At 36.2% G+C, this 22,115-nt stretch overlaps 2 protein-coding genes across 4 annotated transcripts in view; one reads left to right on the forward strand and one right to left on the reverse strand.

The window, feature by feature from the left end:
- Positions 1–208: 208 nt before the first annotated feature.
- Positions 209–10,333, reverse strand: commd7 (COMM domain containing 7). The gene is made up of 9 exons (XM_048178422.1): positions 10,135–10,333; positions 9,193–9,246; positions 7,373–7,475; positions 6,210–6,266; positions 6,081–6,118; positions 5,883–5,973; positions 5,726–5,775; positions 1,012–1,060; positions 209–908 (listed from the first exon to the last, which is right to left on the reverse strand). Exons 1-9 carry the CDS (start codon positions 10,216–10,218, stop codon positions 832–834), a joined length of 603 nt encoding a protein of 200 aa, XP_048034379.1. The 5' UTR covers positions 10,219–10,333; the 3' UTR covers positions 209–831.
- An 800-nt stretch (positions 10,334–11,133) lies between these two features.
- Positions 11,134–22,115, forward strand: part of dnmt3bb.1 (DNA (cytosine-5-)-methyltransferase 3 beta, duplicate b.1) — a 50,078-nt gene continuing 39,096 nt past the window's right edge. Inside the window, exons 1-2 of one of the 3 annotated variants that reach the window (XM_048178137.1) lie at positions 11,134–11,377; positions 19,440–19,538. In XM_048178137.1, coding sequence (XP_048034094.1) covers positions 19,479–19,538 — 60 coding nt within the window. In that variant the 5' untranslated portion in view covers positions 11,134–11,377; positions 19,440–19,478. The remainder of the gene's footprint in view (positions 11,378–19,439; positions 19,539–22,115) is intronic. The other 2 variants (XM_048178134.1, XM_048178135.1) reach the window with 2 other exon arrangements.

A 22,115-nucleotide genomic window follows, 5' to 3' on the forward strand; every position in this document is an offset into this window, starting at 1 on the left:
TGACATGCAGACAGAAGGTTGTCAGTCAGTAATTGAGACAATTTTCAAACTGAAGAGAATGTAAATTTACTGCTCAAACAGAGGGAAACAACAACATTTGAACAAATCAGACTTATGATTTATCTACACGGCCTCTGGGTATGTTCTTTGATATTGCCAATCTTGATTTTAAATTGCTCCAGGACACAAATACCATGTAACAGAGCGCTCATATTTAACACAGAATTAATTTATTACATAAATCTGACTCGACATGACATTCTTTGATATAAGCAAACACTTTTCAAACAGGGCATGTCTGCTGACAGCAAAATGAATACATTTCTGCAGCACCTATAGTAGTAGTAGAAGTAAAAACATTTCAGTTTTACTAAAATATTTTATTAAGGACAAAACAAAAACATACATTTGACTGAAAATTATGTTCTGTATTCATCCCAAAATAAACGAATTTTAGTGTTTGCAGTTTGCTGTATTAATTATTTTACTTATACAGTAAGCAGAAGGTTCAATTTTAGGAAACAAAATATGAAATCCAGCACTAAAAAAAGCTTATTTTTGAGAATATATTCCTTTAATAAAGAACAAAAAGCACATATGTTGGTACTAATAAACACCATTGCAGAAGATATTTATCAAAGGTTTAATAAACAGAAGATCATCAATAAAGAGCATTGATGTGGAATGTGATCAAAAACAAACAAAGACACTAACAATCACACAACTGAATAAGATCAGTGAATTATTATTTAAGTTTCTTCTTGAAACATTTTGAGAGTATGGAAGCATCATTACAACTCTTTACTGGTCAACAGGCAAACTCTGATTCGGTTAACTGAAACAATCCATACTAGCTTTGGCACGCTCCATCTCATGAAGGAAGTTATAAAACTGTGGTAAAGTCAGCTCTAATGTGGAGAGATACAAGCAAAACAGTCAAAAATGACATCGAATATATACTGAAAATTCTGAATCAAATACAGTATGACAACAGATCTGAAGTAAACTCACCCATGTACACGTTTTCTGTCGTGTTTCCTTTTCTGATCACCAGTTTCAGCTGTGAGAAGAAAAAAAAGTTTCATGAGTCATGAGCCTTATAACTGCATATTTGTCTTGATATATTGGATATTAGACTTCTGTAAATACAACCACTGAAGATTACAAATGAAAAACAACATAATACCACACATTAGCCAAATATACCCCACTACTTTTAAAATTAGCTGTTTATGTCCTCCATTTGTTCTCACAGATTTGCATTTGCAGCCAAAGTTTATATGGGAGTCTTTCCATTTATCTAATCTCTGTCATTTCTCTCGTAGGTGGGTCCTTCCTTGTACAATTTCCGGGTTTTTGCCCTTTTACTTGTTGCCAGTAAAATCCTAAAAAAATATTTTCCATCTTTTCCAACCTCATCTGGAATATCTCCCAAATATAAAACAGAAAACGATTTTGGTATATGTAGAGTAAAAATACTAATAGACCATACAACCTACCAAAAACCATTCACATTTAACCAAAAAATGTGTGTATGATGGGCTTTTTCAAAGTCCCTTTAAGACAAGTCATTTCACTCGGCGGCCATCTTTGAAACGCCTCTCGGGCATCCTGGGCATCATGCAGCTCCTATCTCTTTGAATGGGGAAACATCAAATTCTCCAAAACTGTTCACCAACCTTACGATTAAATTTCATATTTGTAATCACAAATGAAATCTAACAACAACCGGCTCATAAATTTAGTTTCTAAACGCTCGAATCATGACAAAAAAAATTCATTTTTCAGGCTGGATCAAACTACTGCGCATGCGCAGACCTAAATGCGCGTCTCTTCGGAGGCGCGCGTTTGACTGTTTCTATAGAAACCGGTGATTCTAACGGCTGCTGCAGTGACGCGATGACTTTACCAGTCAGCGATTGCCTCTTATTTAGAAGGCGGGACTTATTCCGCCATATTGCGCGTTACACTTTCTCCCATTCAAAACAATACGAGTGACGCGTCTTGTGTTATTCTATAGTCTTTGGGTTTTTCTACCCCACAGTTCCTCCAGCATGGGTGGATTCCGTCCAATAGAAAGAAGATCGAGAGTCTAAAAATGTTTTAAAGGGTTAGTTCACCCAAAAATTTAAATAATACCATTAATTACTCACCCTCATGTCGTTCTACACCCGTAAGACCTTCGTTCATCAATCCTGGGATGAGGGATCTAGTCCTACTACTGGTAGGGGACCCTCGCTATCACTTAAATGGGGGATGATCTCCCCTAATAGTATAGCACCAATCATAAGTCAAATAACAGTCCCTGGTCAATTTTCTCAAATGTCCAATTATTGCCCTATATAGTTGAATGATATCATAAAAATAAATTAGTAATATTTTACCTATAGACCTTATTTACCAGAGAAACAAGCGCGCCGCCATCTTTATAAAATTGTCTTTAAACTTCCGTTTTGCGGTAGCTCTGTACATTTCTATGGCATCGCTGTCAAAGAATAATTAGTTGGTTAAGTGGATTTACTTGTTATAGAGTTAATGAAAGTTATCATGAGCATTGTTATGTTTAAAGCAGATGTCTTAACAAATGTCAGTAGATCGGGAAGATTTTAAAACGAGCAGTTCATTCATAAATGTAATATCGCTGTGGAAATACAAACCGGAAGTCAAAAGACAACGAGCGCAACGCTGAAAAGGGGCGGGGCTACATAAGGTCTATAGAAGAGTGTTCAGACTCCAAATTCAACATATAGTCCACCAAAAAGTTGTTTAAACATGGTTAAATCTGCATACCTCTCCAGAGCTCAGTTTGGTAATGTACGTTCAATTATTAATCCGATGTTAGTGGTTGTCTCTGGAAGCCCTGAAGCTTCTCCCATATGCAATTGAGCGCTTCTTATCGTTTTTTGTTTCACAAGCCCTATTTTAGGCTTCGCCCTAATCATTTTATAGTCGTTTCTTGTATTTGAATTGGAAATTCTTAGAGTATGAGGGCTTTTTCAACTCAGCTATAGCTCAACTCATTGAGCTATAGTTTTATGCTGCCATCTAGCACCTCGCTCCAACCGGAAGTAATATACATGACTTTTAAAATATGAACAAAATATTAAAGGTGCCCTAGATTCAAAATTTTAATTTACCTTGGCATAGTTGAATAACAAGAGTTCAGTACATGGAAAAGACATACATTGATTTTCAAACTCCATTGCTTTCTCTTTCTTATGTAAATCTCATTTGTTTAAAAGACTTCCGGAAAACACGCGGATCTCAACATAACACCGACTGTTACGTAACAGTCGGGGTGTATGCCCCAATATTTGCATATGCCAGCCCATGTTCCCAACATTATGAAAGGCATTAGACAAGGGCAGCCAGTAACGTCTGGATCTGCACAGGTGAATCAACAGACTAGGTAAGCAAGAACAAGAGCGAAAATGGCAGATGGAGCAATAATAACTGACATGATCCATGATAGCATGATATTTTTAGTGATATTTGTAAATTGTCTATCTAAATGTTTCGTTAGCATGTTGCTAATGTACTGTTAAATGAAGTTAAAGTTACCATCGTTTCTTACTGAATTCACGGAGACAAGAGCCGTCGCTATTTTCATTTTTAAACACTTGCAGTCTGTATAATTCATAAACACAACTTCATTCTTTATAAATCTCTCCAACAGTGTAGCATTAGCCGTTAGCCACGGAGCACAGCCTCAAACTCATAGAGAATCAAATATAAACATCAAAATAAATACTTTACTCACATAATTCGAAGCATGCATACAGCATGCATGACGAACATCTTGTAAAGATCCATTTGAGGGTTATATTAACTGTGTGAACTTTGTAAATGTGCTGTAATATAATCGAGAGCTCGTGTGGCAGGGTGCAGGCGAATTAAAGGGGCGGCACGCTGAAAAAATCAGTGCATAGTTAATGATGCCCCAAAATAGGCAGTTAAAAAAATTTATTTAAAAAAAATTATGGGGTATTTTGAGCTGAAACTTCACAGACACATTCAGGGGACAACTTAGACTTATATTACATCTTGTGAAAAAGCATTCTTGGGCACCTTTAAAAACACTGGGCATCATACACTTGCCAACTTTAAAAACGGTTACAGAGAACAACTGAACATCAAGCACTAAACGACTGAGGGTCACACACTGGCTGCGTCCAAAACCGACTTGTTGCCTCGCTGCCCTATCAGGCAATGACTTTGCAGGCAGCGATTGCAAAAGAAGGTACCTCACGAAACTGATTTCAGACTGATTAAACCGCATAACGGTTTAATGATCTACAACAAAATTGAAAGAGCTTAACTAAGCAAACATTTAATTACTACAATACTAATTTCTCACTAGAAATTATATCAAAATTGGATAAAGTTGGTCAAAAATGTCCATTTACACACTAACTGACCACCAACCACAACTTTCAGATGCCATTTATATTTTTCAGCTCAACTGTCACAGAACCGAACACACAAGATTGTGGGATATCGATCAGACTAGACAGGACGTGACACGATCATAGGATTAGATGTGCCTTCGTTCTGAACACAACAAACTCATTGCTAGGAGACGCATTACAAATGAAAACATGTTCTAAAATCAGCTTAAAATAGCAAACATGTTTGATATCCTCCAACATTATACAGGATGGGTGTGGTTGAGCGGAGTCTGCGATGGTAGAGAGAGCTCAGGAGACAAGTGGCAAGAAAGTGGGTCAATTGTTTGATAACTAACACCTGTTTCCACTCTCAGTGACAGTTGGATATAAGGCACTGGCTAAAGGCAACCACACATGACAAGATAATCAGGGTGATTTTGTGCTCAATTCTCCCCTTCTGACAATTCTAGGTAAAGTCCCGATTATATTGATGGTTCTACAGATTGTGGTGTGAGTGACTGAATCTGTTCGGAAGAACTTCGGACCGTTCTCAAATTCTAAATATCCAACATGTTGAATATTTACGATCAGAAATCCTGTTTTGTGGGGGGAACCCAGAGGACAAACACGCACACTCTCTAGATTGTCACATGGAACGAAACGATACCCAATCAAAAGTGAGCTGACGGAAGATTTTCTGTAAAAACCAGTACAAGCACTATTATCGGAAATTCTTCTTGCCCGTCATCCACCATGTTTGTTTACTCCAAAGTCACGTTTGATCGTGAGAGATTTTATGAGATTTCTCGTATTCACAGTCAGGACTCTGGCTGTTTGTGAATGGTGTGCTGTCTTGATCTCATCGCGGATAGGAACAAAACCGTTAAATCTATGATTTTTTTATCGTTATGTTTGTGATCTCTCACATTTTGAAAATCTGATAAGATTTTAAAAATCTTTTAGTGTGGGCCAGCCTTTACCTGGGACGGGGGGAGAGCTGAGATGAGTGTAGAGTTGAAAAGGTGCCTTTTCTGTTTAGTATTGTATGAGATTTAAAATAAAGTCCTCTTGCTGCCCCTGACTTCTCCTACCATTGAACTGAAAAGTATTACACATTATTTTCTGGGAAATCTGTCAACTTCCCAAAATCTGAAGACGGACACTGGCTTTCAGCAACTAACGTCAAATTCTCCAAACTGTAAAACATCTGGGCAAAATGTGTGTAGCATATTCCAGCCTTAAATCTTACTGAACCACCAAGCAAAGGGTAAATGCACCTTAAAATCAATTTATTGGTAAATTTTTGCTATGACTTTCAAAAAGTTAAAGAGGTTTACCTGTAGAAAAATGTTTCCAGTCTTTTGCAGCTCACTTGTACCAACAGTAACTGCCAAGGATTATGCATTTAAATTATTCACATATTATGTAACACATTATTTATTTTCTTATTTACAATGATATAGATTTAAATATAAATGTTTGTCTATTGCTTACCACCAAATTTCCACTCCATGTCAACAAGCTGGTTGACCATTAGTGTCTGTCCCACAGCCAGCCTGGACAAAACAGGGTAGTGAACTCTCCACTGAAATAAATGGAAGACGTAGACATACTGAATCTTAGTCATACCCATCCACAACCGCACAGATACAAGCAATAACTCATCCATGATGTCTCAATGTTAAGACATACCTGGTCAGTGAAATGACTGGCCTTGTCTTCATTTAGTCCTGTGATTAAGCAATAGATCTCACTGTTAAATATTGACTACTGAGAAATATAATTAAATGTACAGATTATGGATGTGAGGAAAGATCGTACCTAATGAAAGTAAGTCAACCTTCACCTGTTCAGCTGTTAGGTTTCTTTTTAAAGCACCTGAGAAGGGAGGAAGACATTAATATTGTTTCTATATGCACATTAAATCTCTGTTCCAAACCTAAAGATCTAAATAGGCAGCATTCTAACTGATATGGACCTTGATTATGTACCAATGTGGAACACTAAATATGAGTGTAATGATTCATCAATATGAATCTATGCATCAGTCAAATGACTAATGATATGATGTATCGTTGCAACACGTATAAAAAAAATAAATCGATATATTAGCTTTATTTTTGATTTTTTTCCCCAGTAACTGGAGTACCTCATTTTGCGATGAAACATGCTAATTAAATCAGTGACACTAAACATAGGAAGTAATTCTGAAGGACACACAAATTGCACTCTGCAAGTGATATTCTAATACAAATACAGGGTAAAATAATCAATTTTGAAATAAACTTAAACACTAAACTATTTTATTAACACAATTAAATGAAAAGTAAATTTATAATAAACATTCCTCTGTAAAAGATATTGTATTGATGCATTAGAAAATGTCTAAAATTTGATTTTGCTTTTATGTTACTACCTTTTGAAACGGTTTACACATCAAGAGTGCACTTATAATACTGCCTACGTAGGGCAGCTCACTATAGGCTTTTTTAAACTCAGCCTATATGTTTTTTGTATGTCGGTCTGATTTTTCATATTATTCTACACTACCACTTTGATAATTTTCCCTCCAACAGTATAATTAGTAATTTGACACATTTCTCTTCATTCTAATGCCTAAAAGCACAGGCAGCAGGACAGTCAATGAATGCAAATGTAGCAGCACAGCAATGCATAGTGATTGGTAGGGTCAGGCAGTCTACATGTGACATTAGGTCCAGATTCCCAAGGGCAATTTGCAACAAGGGCTATTTGCATATGTTAGGATCCTCTAGACGCATAATGCAGCAATTTGGTGTAAAATACAGTGAACAATCACTCACTGTGATTAGGATCATAGCATTCACTGTTTAGATTAGTGCTGGGGTCAGGCTAAGCGTCTACATTTGATGTTATCACCAGCAGAAGGGGAGTGCATTATTCAACAGTGGATATTCAGATTGAGGTGCTCAATCTGTTCAAGATGAGGGTCTTTAAGGTTTTACCATGAGGTAGGAGGAGGATACTCTTCATCAGAGCCCTCAGTGGTCCTGCACTCATCCCATTCTCTCCAGCAAACTCCGTCAGCTGTTGCAAGAACCGCTCGGACTAAAGAGGAAAAAGCCAAATATTTAACTTTTTCTTGTGTTGTGATTATAAATACTTTTAAAGAGATTGTTCACCCAAAAATGAAAATTTTGTCATCATTTACTCACCCTCAAGTTGTTCCAAACCTGTATGAATTTCTTTCTTCTGCTGAACACGGAAGATATTTTGAAGAAAATAAGTAACCAAACAATTGAAGGGCCCCACTGACTGAAAAAAATATGGAAGTCAATGTGGCCCATCAACTGTTTGGTCACCGATATTATTCAAAATATCTTTTTTTGTGTTCAGCAGGAGAAAGAAATTCATACATGTTTGTATGGAAGCCGGTTTCCGCCACTAAATAAAAAAATAAAAACAGTAATTGCGACTTTTTAATCTCGTAATTGGGAGTTTATATTTCACAATTCTGACTTTTTTCTCACAATTCTGACTTTTTTTTCTCAAAATTGCGAGTTATAAAGTCACAATTCTGAGATATAAACTTGCAATTGCATGATATAAAGTCACAATTCTGAGATATAAACTCGCAATTGCGTGATATAAAGTCAGTATTGCGAGATATAAAGTTTCACACAATTGTGAGTTTATATCTCACAATTGTGAGAAAAAAGTTAGAATTGTGCAATTGCGAGTTTATATCTCACAGGGATGCAAACAGGTAAGGGGTGGTAAAAGGTGGGAACATTGCGTGGGGCGGGGGCAATTGTTTTTTAAAAAAAATATTTGCTTTACATGCTCATTTGTAGTTACTTTAAGGGATTTTTTATTTATTTTTAATACCGTATATATATCCAAAACTGTAATGCCGGATATTTAAGACAATATTGGCTGATTAGACGGCAATACTGAGCTAAACTACAAACTGTTTGCCCTCCCTCTCTTCACCGTTCCCACACCTCAGACCTCAAATACATAAAATATTCCCCTTTAAAGACATTAGTTTTTAAAAGTAAGAGTAAAGGAAACAATGTACAGTACTTATTGAAACAACCAAGTACCCTTGTAACACCCCCCACCCCCACCCCCATAAAAACACTTTCTCATTGGATCTATGCAAATCCCATAAGTGACCTATTTTGATCTCAAAAAGGTGAGTTGTCACTGAAAGGTGAGGAGTTTGCATCTATGATCTCAGAATTCCAAGTTTATAACTTGCAATTGTGAGGAAAAAAAAAAATTGTGACTTTCACGCAATTGCGAGTTTACTGTATATCTCAGAATTCTGACTTTTTTTCTCACAATTGCGAGTTATGTCAGAATTGCAAGAAAAAAAATCTGAATTCTGACTTTATATCACGCAATTGTGAAAAAAGTCAGAATTCTGAGATAAAAAGTCGCAATTACCATTTTTATTTTTTTATTTAGTGGTGGAAATGGGCTTCCATAGGTTTGGAACAACTTGAGGGTGAGTAAATGATGACAGAATGTTAATATTTGGGTGAACTATCCCTTTAAAAACAAATAGAATCATTTTACATGTTATCACAACAAATGTTCACATATTCAATCTTTGTTTAGTCACTCTTAACCATCTCTTTGTTTACTGTTATATGTTCAATTTTATTTTTTTGTTGTTGTTATATTCATGTATTTGGCAGACACTTTTATCCAAAGTGACGGCATTCAATCTAGACATTTTATCGTTTCTTGTATTTCCTGGTAATGATTTAACAGAGAAATAGCTTTTCAGAGATGCAATCTGGGAGTGTTGACTCACCTCTTTGGGTTCTAGAAGGAACTGGTATAAGATCTCTGTCAGACTCACAAATTGCTGCAAAGGGAGGGGAGTTAAGTAAAGTTGAGTGACTGGCCTTGAATGTAGGTTACATATTATTGTATTATCTACAATGTAGGTGAAAGGCTGAAATTAAGGTATATCAGTACAGACAGTAAGTAGCAGAGACACATGAAGATAAATGTTTGGACAAAACTTTATGACTTTAACTTTAAACAGCAATGAACACCAGACTCGTTTTTTTGCTGCTTTTCCATCCCTGTTCGTCTTGTTCTCACCCATTTAACAACATTAAAATATTAGCTTTGCAAAGAAAAATTGCAATATCAAGCATTGAGCATTTAGACATTTTAATATCACGAGAAATGTAAATTTAATCAAGTGTGTTCAAACTTTACTGGTAGTGTACCTTATGTTTGTTGCTAAATGTTGCATAAAACTCTATAGCAGTGGTCAAATACATATTAGAAAGGAAAGCATAATGGTGTCTATGTTAGGCTACTTATAAAAATAAGTCAAGCTGTTTCCTCAAACATTCACAGCAAACCAAAAATGAGTTTCTATTATATCTACGGCATGATACAATTATGATAGTGTCAAAATACAGTAAAAAAATATAGTAAATAATTTTAAATAGTGGCTGCGAAGTTTAGTAAGTTATGTCTGAAATCTTCAACATAACTAAAGAAGCTCAGGTTAGTCGTGCTAATGCTAAGTGTTATGGTACTGTTATATCACGTGACAACACATTATACACACTTAAGCGAGGCATTAGGTGACTTATTTCTGAACTAGCGATGATCGATAGACCGTTTATTTACATTCAATTAAATTATACACAACCTCAGTTGATCACAAACACACTAAACTCATTCTTTATGGTCGTAGTTCACACTTTCCATTCCCAGCATACTGAAATCTTACCTGTTCACTGAATTTATTCAGATTCTGAAAGTCAGTGCTGACATTGTCGGGTAATGTATCATTCGTGAAATGCAACTGCAACATTGTTTCCTTGCAGCTCCGTTGTTGATACACTCAACTGTCACATCTGCTTCCACACTTCCGCTGCTCATTCAGGCCAACGATTTAGAGCAGCACTTTCGCCATTCTCAAACTTGCGCGCTCTCCTGAGCACATGGTCATGAACTTTTTTGTAGTGCAGTGATAATGTAGCCTAGATGTTTTTGTGTGTGTTAATTAAACTATCAATGTATACAATGTACATAAATATGATTTTCTTTGCAAAAAGTAGCCGATTAATGTCGTCTTATTTATTTATCTTATTTATAAAATATGTGCCATGATATTAACCCTTAAATGGGCAGCAGCATAAAATACCTCAGTAAATTAATTTATTGCAATTCTCCAATACATCAGGTCTCAAGTAATACAATTTCGTATTTTTATTCGAAATATTGCTTATATTTTCAATTGTACACTTTATATCTCCCATGAAAAAAATGCCGGCTTTCAATATTACAATGGAAAATCCTAATGCAAAGCTATAAACTATGTTTGTTAGATTGTTTGAACAGGACAGCTCTTGTGGGAGCATGGTTTTTATGCTAAGTCACTTGACCTGAGTTTTTACAGGGACCAATTTTTTAATAATTTCCTCAGAAATTGGGCATTTTCAGTCGGTTGCTTTCCCATGCTCTAAAATATCTATAAGCTATAACAACATATATAATATTAGATTATAATATGCTCAACATACAAAGTAGATATTTACTAATTTCCAACATTATGAATAAGTTAAGCCTATAAAATATGTTTCAAGCAATCCAGCAAACATAAAAAGTAGTTCTGTAAGGGGGGGGGGGGAAGCATGCATATTTTATTTGCACAAAATAGAATCTCACAGCACGTGCATGGCATCTCTTCCTGAGAAAGGGTTAAACAGTAGGAGGTAAAAGTAGCTTTTATTCAGTGGGAGTGCGATTCGAGACCCGGGAAAAGTCACGCCTGAGTGTAGTAGAGGCGAAAGACCGAGCGGTTCTTGTGAACGAGACTCCATTTACATATTCACCCTAAGGGTTTAAAGGCGTGTGTACCACCAAAGATTAGTCTGACATACCTTGGTACCTTGGCAGTGGACTACTCTGACTGCACATTCAACCTCTCCTCTCAAGCGTTTTTAATAACACTACTTCTCCAGAGACAGGTAAGTTTCATGCCTCTTCTGCATGGAGCGCTGGTGCGCGTTCTCGGGACGAGTTCAAGTGCAGCATGACCGCACATGTCTGATGATATGCACAAACTTAGTTTTATTTAACTTCCTTTAACCAATATATCTATATATAACTAGAATGTATTGTGAAACCATGGAATAGTGTGTGGTTATCGAGCGTGTATGGCTGAGGCGTGCTGAAAGCAAGTCTTATTGGAGATTATGTAAATGGCGTGGAGAAGATTCTGAGATTTATCCCTCATTTTCCTGCTTTACCGGTTTGAGTTCTTTAGTGCACATTTACTAATGAATTTCGATTCGTTACACTTTTCGTGAATTTCCTATTCCAAGATTTCCACGTTGTCAAGAAAATCCAGATGTTTAGTGAAGATGCAAGTGGGCTTTCCTCACAGATTTTAAAATAGTAGATGGTAAATGTAATTAAAGCCCATATTCTAAATTAGTGACCGTTTTACTAACTTTGCGAATAAGTAGGCTAGATAAACGAAGTCAAATCATTTCTGTCAGCCTATTTTAAAACCGGTTTATTCCGTTGACGTCAAGAAGTTTAGTAACAGCGTCACACGGATTAAAGTTTTTACAGTCTTGACATCTCCTTTTGCAACATAATTGATATATTTTATACACCTCTATTGTGCATTTTTCACTTAGGCCTATGGAAATGTGTTTAAAGTTAACCGAAAATGAAAGTTATATCATTATTTACATAACCAAACCATATCACTTTCTTTCTTCTGTGGAACACCTAATGGGATGTTAGTCATAATGGTAGGGAATGAATGACGGACTCTGTCAAGTGAAAGGCGAATGAGGCTGTCATTGTCATATTGGGTTCCGCACAAGATCATACAGGTTTGGGCTAACATGAGAGTGAGAAAAAGACGACATTGTTTTAATTTTTTAGTGAGCTATTCTTTCAAAGCAATAGAAATGTGAGCGCGTAAATATGGAGGCGATCAGTGCAGGTGAATTCCGCAGCGGGGTGAATGTGAGTTGAGTCGAGCGTGCATCTGAGCGAGGGTAACGTGCTAATTGTCGTTGGTAGACTGTACGGCGGAGCGCGCGCTCAATGCCCGCGGGGCCTCTCGAAGGAATGCCGCGCCGTCACTTTGGTTTTGCGCTGCTGCATAAAATGACTCAGACTTCAATCAAACCTCTAGTAACAATGAGACTGCAAACTGAACTCAGAACGACACGGCCAGTTTGAATAGCGTGACTCTCCCTCGGCTTTTATTGATGTCCAAAACTTAAGTCGTTCATTCATAACTCGCTTTCTTTTCTGTCAGCTCACAGCTGCATTCACAAACTAGCGATGTCCAATTTGTGAGCATACCGTTCTTTCAAATCCTTTTCTAAGTGCATGTTTTTTATGCATATGTTAAAAATGATTTTGACCTCATCATTTTTAAATAAAAATGTCATAACTGGACCTCCTGGTTAAAGCATCAGACTTCTCTCTGGTGACATGTGCAGGACTTGTCCAATAATTTAGTCTGCTTAAACCCCTCCCCTCAAGCTTGCCTTCATCCAAAGTCCCTTTCAAGGAAAGTTTGTTCACTCAGCGGCCATATTTGCAACTTGACTATTTCGGTCATCCAAGACCAAGTCCTATCTATTTGAATGGGGGAATCCTGAAATCTCAAAAACTGTTTGGCAAACTCCCAGTTAAATGACATATTTCAAATCAGCAACGAAATCTGACATGAACCGTCCCATAAATGTTGTTTCTTATGCTAAAATAGCATTAAAAAAGCTTATTTTCACTGCATATGTGCAGTCCTATGAGCAAATCTCAGGTTTCTATGGGAACCGGAGCCTCTAATGGCAGCTGCAGTGAACCAATGACTTTATCAATCAGCGATTGGCTCTTTTAATTAGAAGGCGGGACGTATTCCGCCATATTGCGCATTGCAGTTTCTCCCATTTATAACTAACAGGACTGAACTGTCTTTCTATATATATAGTTTTATATATCAGGTTTGCCACCTGATGTCACCTATTGGAGTTTGGGTTCCTTGCCGCTGTCGCCTTTGACTTGCTTAGTTGGGGACACTTGACATTTGACTTGACATTTGATATTCAACAGTGTTTTGATCTGCCTGCATTGACACTATTCTTTAAGAGCTGCTGTGCAGCCAAAATAATGTACCAGATATCAATGTAAAGCTGCTTTGACACAATCTACATTGTAAAAAACGCTATATAAATAAAGGTGACTTGACTTGACTATAGACTTTGGTTCATCTGCCTCCATTGTTGAGTGCAATGCTTATATCTCAAAAACCAATCAACAGTTTATTTTTAACTAGTTCTTTTGGTTCGTCATGTCAGAAAGATCGTATTTATATGTTTAAAGTTTTAGTTCACTTTCAAATGAAAATGACCCACAATCAAGCCATCCTAGGTGTATAAGCCTTTCTTCCATCCACATCCATACATCATAAATGTACTCCATACGGCTCCAGGGGGTTAATAAAGGCCTTCTGGAGCGAAGCGATGCGATTTTGTAAGAAAAATATCCATATTTAACAAGTTATGAAGTTAAATATCTAGCTTCCGCCAGACCTCCTTCAACTTAGGAAGAAAGCGCAACGCCTCTTGCAGTTCAAAAAGCTTACGCTATGTCCTACACCTTCCATATTCAACTTATGGAAAAAGCTTAACTGATGTGATGCCAGTTCTGTTTTTTTGGTAAATTGAATATGGAAAGCAGTCTGGCGGAAGCTAGATATTAATTATATTAATTACAAGTGAGTATCCCATAATTTTCGAGTTGCAATGAGAAAACTTGGGAATACAACAATGTCTGTAGTTGACAGTAAATGTTAAAATGGATGAAATTAGTTTTTTTCATTTACACCAAACCATACTTGTATAATTTTATAACAATTCAGTTCACAACAACATAAATTGAATAAAAACATTAAAAAGCCTAAAGAAACCTGATTCACATTCTTTATTTATCATTTGTATCATCATTTACTCGATGTAAATGATGCATTTCAAAATGCATCCTTTATATATATATATATATATATATATATATATATATATATATATATATATATATATATATATATGTATGTATGTATGTATGTATGTATGTATGTGTGTGTGTGTGTGTGTATATATATACAGTACAGTCCAAAAGTTTGGAACCACTAAGATTTTTAATGTTTTTAAAAGAAGTTTCATCTGCTCACCAAGGCTACATTTATTTAATTAAAAATACAGTAAAAAACAGTAATATTGTGAAATATTATTACAATTTAAAATAGCTGTGTACTATTTAAATATATTTGACAAAGTAATTTATTCCTGTGATGCAAAGCTGAATTTTCAGCATCGTTACTCCAGTCTTCAGTGTCACATGATCCTTCAGAAATCATTCTAATATGCTGATTTGCTGCTCAATAAACATTTATGATTATTTTCAATGTTGAAAACAGTTGTGTACTTTTTTTTTCAGGATTCCTTGATGAATAGAAAGTTCAAAAGAACAGCATTTATCTGAAATACAAAGCTTTTGTAGCATTATACACTACCGTTCAAAAGTTTGGGGTCAGTAAGAAGTTTTATTTTTATTTTTTTGAAAAGAAATTAAAGAAATGAATACTTTTATTCAGCAAGGATGCATTAAATCAATCAAAAGTGGCAGTAAAGACATTTATAATGTTACAAAAGATTAGATTTCAGATAAACACTGTTCTTTTGAACTTTCTATTCATCAAATAATCCTGAAAAAAATTATTGTACACAAATATTTTGTACAATTGTACACATTAAATGTTTCTTGAGCAGCAAATCAGCATATTAGAATGATTTCTGAAGGATCATGTGACACTGAAGACTGGAGTAATGATGCTGAAAATTCAGCTTTGCCATCACAGGAATAAATTACTTTGTGAAATATATTCAATAGAAAACAGTTATTTTAAATTGTAATAATATTTCACAATATTACTGTTTTTTACTGTATTTTTAATTAAATAAATGTAGCCTTGGTGAGCAGACGAAACTTCTTTTAAAAACATTAAAAATCTTAGTGGTTCCAAACTTTTGGACTGTACTATATATATATATATATATATATATATATATACACACACACACACACACATATATATATATATATATATATATATATATATATATATGTGTGTGTGTGTGTGTGTGTGTGTGTATATATATATATATATATATATATATATATATATATATATATATATATGTGTGTGTGTGTGTGTGTGTGTATATATATATATATATATATATATATATATATATATATATATATATATATATATATATATATATATATATATATTTCAACACACCTGACAGCAAAATTATGACTTCCCAACTACGTAAATACAAAATGTCCAGGAGGACTTGAATGCACCATTAGAAACAAACTATTTGAAATAACCAATTGTCAGACTTCCCTAAGCTTACAGTAGGGGACACGTATTTTGTATTATTATTATTATTATTCATAATGGATTTTGAGAATGATATTCAATCTCTTTTTATGTTGAAGTTAATATACGTTAGTTTTGTGATCCTAAATGGCAGATATATTCACACAATATACATACACAAACACACACACATGCACACTCAAAACTGCATTTATACAAAAACCTTGCTTCAGTCCACAATCTCTGTCATTCATACTGACCTTTGATGTGGCCTCTTATTGTATTCAATCTTATTCACCTTCACAGGTTTTCTCAGTTCCCCCCACTGGGCTGTGGAGGGAGTACTTGTGTTTATAGGACCCATAAGGAAAACGAACGCATTGTCACTTAGATAATGGACTTGAAATGAGATCCATAGAAGAAGTTAAGAAGTAAATGCCTTTGTGTGTGTGCAAGTACTTGCATGTGCTTGTCTGCAGACTTAAGCACAATGTCATTTAGTCATTGCTTGTAGGATGCACCTGGATGCCCTGCCTGTGTCCTGTCTGCATATTGTGACTTGTCGCTTTCCCTAGTTTTTATATTTCCCCAGATCCAGTGTGCATGTCAGATACAGACTGTGATATAGACTATAGAAAAAACTGCCTTCCAAAGCTATGGGAAAAAGTTATAATGACACAGAAACACATTCGCCACCCTCAGGGTGTAACGTGAACAACAGCTGTGATCTCAAAAGTATGAATGACTGATGACTGTTGTGTTGACAGTTTAAATGTTTCTACCTCATGGGATTTTTGAACTACAGAGGAACATGAATAATGATACTAAAGATGTCATTATTAAGGGGATCGTTTACCCAAAAATAAGAATTCTGTCATCATTTACTCACCCTCATGTCGTTCCTAACCTGTATGACTTTCTTTCTTATGAAATTCATAAAAAAAAAAACCCGCAGCCAATGTAGTCTCTGTTACGGGTAATCTGAGTTTGTTCCAGTTTTGGGTGGGTTTTAGTTCAGTTTCCTTGCTTTCAGTTTGTTTCCATAGTTATTCATTGATTTACACCACATGTTCATTTCATTAATTAGTTTCTGTTTATTTATGTTTTGTTCAGTTCATTCATCATTATCTGCACATTATACCAGTTGTTCTGTTCGTTACTTACTAAGGCTCTGTTTCCACCTAATATTAAGATGCGTTTTGGTCGATCACATCACAAGTAGACGAGGGAGACACATACAAATTTACACCTGGTATTTTAATCCGTCTCTTTTGTCCACTTTCAACTACTTCTGTCATGATATCTTCAAGGGGAGGGTCTATGGGTGGATAAATGTATGGGCTTTTTTTAGATCTTTTGATCTAATGAACAAAATAACCTTGCGCAATTTATGCGCCCAGAGACGACAGAAAAACATACATAGCATCAGCTTTCCTTTCTGCTCTGAGAGCCGCAAAACCACGCCAAACGTGACAAGTATGTGTTAGAAATCGGGAATGGTGAGAGAACATTGTGCTTGGTACATTTTTCGTCTTCAAACCAAACTTGGGTCTCCAGCCGACAAAGTTTAAATCTCGTCTGGCTAGCACGCTTCCCATAATGTTTATGCGGTCTGTAGGCGGAGAGTAGGCGGCCTTTTGCGAGCCCGAAGAAAAGTATGACCAGGTGCACGATAATCTGTCTGCCCTGTATTAGCCAAGGAGGCCATTTTTTAACTATTTGCCCAGTCCTTAAGCCCCGTCTTCACTGTCGCACTCCAGCCTTTTATCTCTTCCTACTCTGCCTGATCTAAGCATTGTGGATCTGCCTTAGACTGTTTGTTCACCAGCTCAGCCCTGGACTGACGACCCGTGCCCGTCACTCCACCTCAGCTTGTCGACTCCACCATGGCTCCTTGCCCCCTTGGCTGCACCTGAGACCATCATCCCTATGGCTCTACCGGGCTTCCTTGTCCCTCCGGCTTTGCCTTGGTTAGTCGTCACTCTGCCCTGACCATGACTTACGGGCCTTTGTCGGTGACTTGTCCCTCCACCCCTTTGTTCGGCTGGGCTCCTCCTTCCCTCTGGCTTCACCTCATTCCTTGGACACACCGGCTCCTCATCTTTGGCTGCTCGTCCCCATGACTCCACCTTGGTCTCCTGGACCTTCCGTGTCACCCGGTCCCTCCGGACCCTTTTTGGCTCCGCCTGGGTCTCCACCGCCAGCGGCTCCGCCTCAGTCAGTAGTCTTCTTGGTTTCGCTGGCTAAGGCTTGTCTGCTGTGGGTCTATGTATTTTGAATTAATCATTGCATTGTGTTTTTTTTTTTATGGTTTAAGGAAATGTCCATAAACTTAACAGATAATTCTTACATGGAACACATTGCTTCAAAAATAAATGTACTGCATACATAACAAATGTGTGTATTTTTTTCTGTGTACTACAGTATTGATTCCCAGTCAATCTTACCAACTGTTGAAATCTGTATCTGAAAAGCTCAGTGTGATACACCGTAGCATTTAGCTAGTCGAAACAGACAGTCAGAGTCAACAAAAATATATAACAAAAATTTCCAGGGATGACTACAATGGTGAAAAACCATCTAAACATTTTGACCAGTACAGCTCACATGATGACAAAAAACTTTTTTATTTTAGTGGCATTGGCCAAATTACTGACAGAACTAGGTTTTGAAGCATGAATTGCTAACAATTCATGCTTCAATTCATGAAACTGCTAACAGTGATTGTAAATTAATTGCCTAAATTATTACATTATTTGCTAACTGCATTCTTTAAATTGTAATGTTGACATGCATTCTCTGTGAAGCTGCTTTGAAACGATTTGTATCGTGAAAAGTGCTATACAAATAAATGTGAATTGAATTTAATTAAATGTTTTAAGTGAGTTACTACATTTTGCGGACATGCAACAGAGTTGTGATGTCCCATACTGTAAAACAGTTATGACAAATGCACTTACAGTTAAGACAGTTTCATTAAATGAACCAAAGCGATTGAGAAAAACTGTAAAAAAAATAAAATAAAAATAAAAATTCACAATGCTCTGTTCCATACCATATGGGTAAGCAAATAATGACAGAATTTTTATTTTTGGTGAACAATTTCTTTAGTGGCCTTTATTGTCTTATTAAGGTGAAAGATATAACATCAAACAATTTTTTTCTTGGCTTACCTAGACAATCATTACATACCATTACCTGAAACAAACATTCAAGATCAGAAACTGGAAGTAAAACCTAATCATAACTGCAACAGATTGCTGTGTAGATACAGATCAATACTGTTCTGGAACTTTTTGAAGAATTTACTGTGTCATTCATAGTGTAACGAGTTTTCAGAATAATGAATCATTATTTGACCCATTTTTCTATTTGTTGTTCTTGAAGGAAGTTTGAGTGCTTGTTTCCTAAGGGCAAATATGACAATATGTTTATCTAAGACAGAGGTCAATGTTTAGTTAAAGACTAACAACAATTATCCATTAATCTTTTCTCAGGGGAGCATGCAAATGCTAGTGCATACTTATGTTTTTCTATATTCGACTCATATTGGATGCAGTCTTTTCTGTTTTGCCTCTTTTTATCATTTAATCAAGTCTGCTTCTTTTTGACAGGATAGAGAGGAAGAAATAAAAAAGACGACTGAAATAGTGATGCCATCCAACAAGTACTCCTCCGCTATCATGGCGGAAAGTGACAAGATGACTGCCACGGTAAGATGGAAGAAATGTGTTGGGGTAGCAATTAGGTTCTGTCATGATTTACCAAACTTTTACTTTCTTTCTTCTTGCTCTTTGCTATGCAATTACAATGAATGGGGACTGAAGCTTTCAAAACCACTATAAAAGTACCGTAACAGTAGTCCATATGACTTGTGCACTTGTTTCATATCATGACACAAACAAGTTTATTGCATTTTTCTTTCATATTGTGCAGTCGTAAGGTATGGTCACATTAGTGAAATTTGTGTGAAATTTTGGGGGCAAAAAGGTCTATTGTCAATAGTACAGCATTGCATAAAGCACAACTCACACACAAGTCACTTTCATACCAAACTATTTCTGTTGGTCAGCACAGCGAATTTACTTGACCAACTTGAACCCACTGAAAAATTTCTGTGTGGAAATCCTTTGCCCTTACCCGAAAATTCCAGGTCACATGCATTCCTATTGAAATGACTGAATTTCAAATTTAAAAATTCGCAACAGTGGTAAATGTTGCTGCACCTTATTGCAGTATATTCCAACATTATGCGATACTTTGACATTATTTGCTGAAAATCCAATATCCACCCTTGTTACAATGATATCTGCATCACTTAAATGATTTCAGCCTTACTTTCACATCAAAAACCACTCATCCATTTGACACTTTTCTCACCTACGTGCACACAAACAGAGGTGTGGATTGGTGTGGGTGTCTCATTCGTCTCTGGTGTTTTGGGTTCAAAATAAGGCCAAAGGTGCAGTGGAATTTAAGGGATTAGAGAAAGGGCAGAGAGAGGAAAAACTGAAGTATCTGGTTCTGATAATGGAAGAGCTGCTCTAACAGGTTTGTTATGATAGCTCTACTCAACTTTGCCCTGAATTTTTAATTTCTAATGGATTTTCTAACGGATATTCTTTGTGACCGTAAATGAGGCAAGACCACTTCCATACTTTCTTCTGATCCTGTACTCCATAGAGCGCAAAGAGAGAGAGAGAGAGAGAGAAATAAAGGGAGAGAGAGCAGGCTCTTTGAACGCTGCACCTGGCTGAGGAAGTGCTCTGAATCCCACAGACCAGCTGCTTGGCCAGGGAGGAGAGAGAAGCACACTGGCCATTCAGATGCCCAATAACATGTGCGTGTCATTTTGAGCACAACTGAAACTAGTCTGTTCCAACAAATCTGTTTTATGAGACTTAAATAGTCAGACCTCCCTTTACTTTGTTGCAGCATGTCAGTGTTCTGAACGTCATTATTTCGTTTTAACTTAAAGGAATGTTTGGGGTTAATTACAGGTTAAGCTATTGACACCATTTGTCACGGCCGTTGTTTACCACAGAAAACAATTTAATCTGGTCTCTTAGTTTGTAATGAACTGACAGAAATGGAAGTCTGTGGCGTAGTGTTGTCACGACACCAATATATGTTTTTTCAGAAATCTTGAATGTGTGGTTACAGTCTTGCATTTTTTTTTAACACTTAAACACATACCTCGGGTCTTTAGTGACGTGGGACTTTAGTTACTACCCTCCTTCTCATACAATTTTTAAAGTTAGACATCAACCTTCTTAGTATTCCTCAACCAATTAATTATAAGCAATATAACAAGAAAAAAAATTAAAAAATTGTATAGGGTCGCTATTGACCCAAGGTGTGTAACGGTGTAAATATATTTTTTCTGCAGAACAATAATTGAATCTTTGATGACTGAATAAGTGCAATTCACCTTTATTCCACAAGGTGGCAATATCTGATACACAATGATGAAGTGACGTTTCACTCATAGTTACTGCAGGCAGAAAACAAAAGAATAGGAAGTATCATCAGTAAAACTTGAAATGGCTCAGCCATTTACTGCAGAGCAAGTACTGAATGCAATCAAATATTAGTGTAACTGTCACTTGATGGTGGATCTGTTGAAGAAGCTGTCAGCGATCAAAATATTGATTTTGAAGATGTTGAAAATGATAGTTTTGTGAATATGTTTGAGATCGCGAATATGAGCACGATGCTGAATGTACTGGGAAATGAGCTCTGACGAGGACAATGATGATGGTATAAAACATCTGCTCAAACTGAACCCTTCCAAGCTCCAAAAGGTAACAAAATATGCTTTATTTTATTGTTCTGTGATTGTTACTCTAATATTAGGAGAGTTTTATATTATCGCGACAGGTAGAGATCCATCCGTGTTAGATATAGACCTGGGTCGCTAAAGACCCAAATATGTAATAATGATTGGCGAAACATTCATGCATTTAAGGCTTAAATTACCTAAATGTGAAAATAAAGTGATCCTGGCACACTCTCCATTTACAGTGCATGCTATAAACAGTTCTGAGGAAATGTCAAGAGAATGTGGCCACAACAACTAATAAAAATATATAATTATTTATAATAAAATTATCAGCTAGTCTGGTTTTTGTGCTGGTCATAGAGAACAGAAGTGAAAAAAATACATGTACTTCTATAAAAAACACAGTGGTTACATTATATTATTTTAATTAAAGTATTTCTATTTTGCAGAGCAGTGCATCATGACAAACTGAGTGATTAAATTGTTAAACATCAAATACTTCACATAG

Source organism: Megalobrama amblycephala, linkage group LG24, assembly GCF_018812025.1.
Source record: "Megalobrama amblycephala isolate DHTTF-2021 linkage group LG24, ASM1881202v1, whole genome shotgun sequence".
NCBI classification, from domain to species: Eukaryota; Metazoa; Chordata; class Actinopteri; order Cypriniformes; family Xenocyprididae; genus Megalobrama; species Megalobrama amblycephala.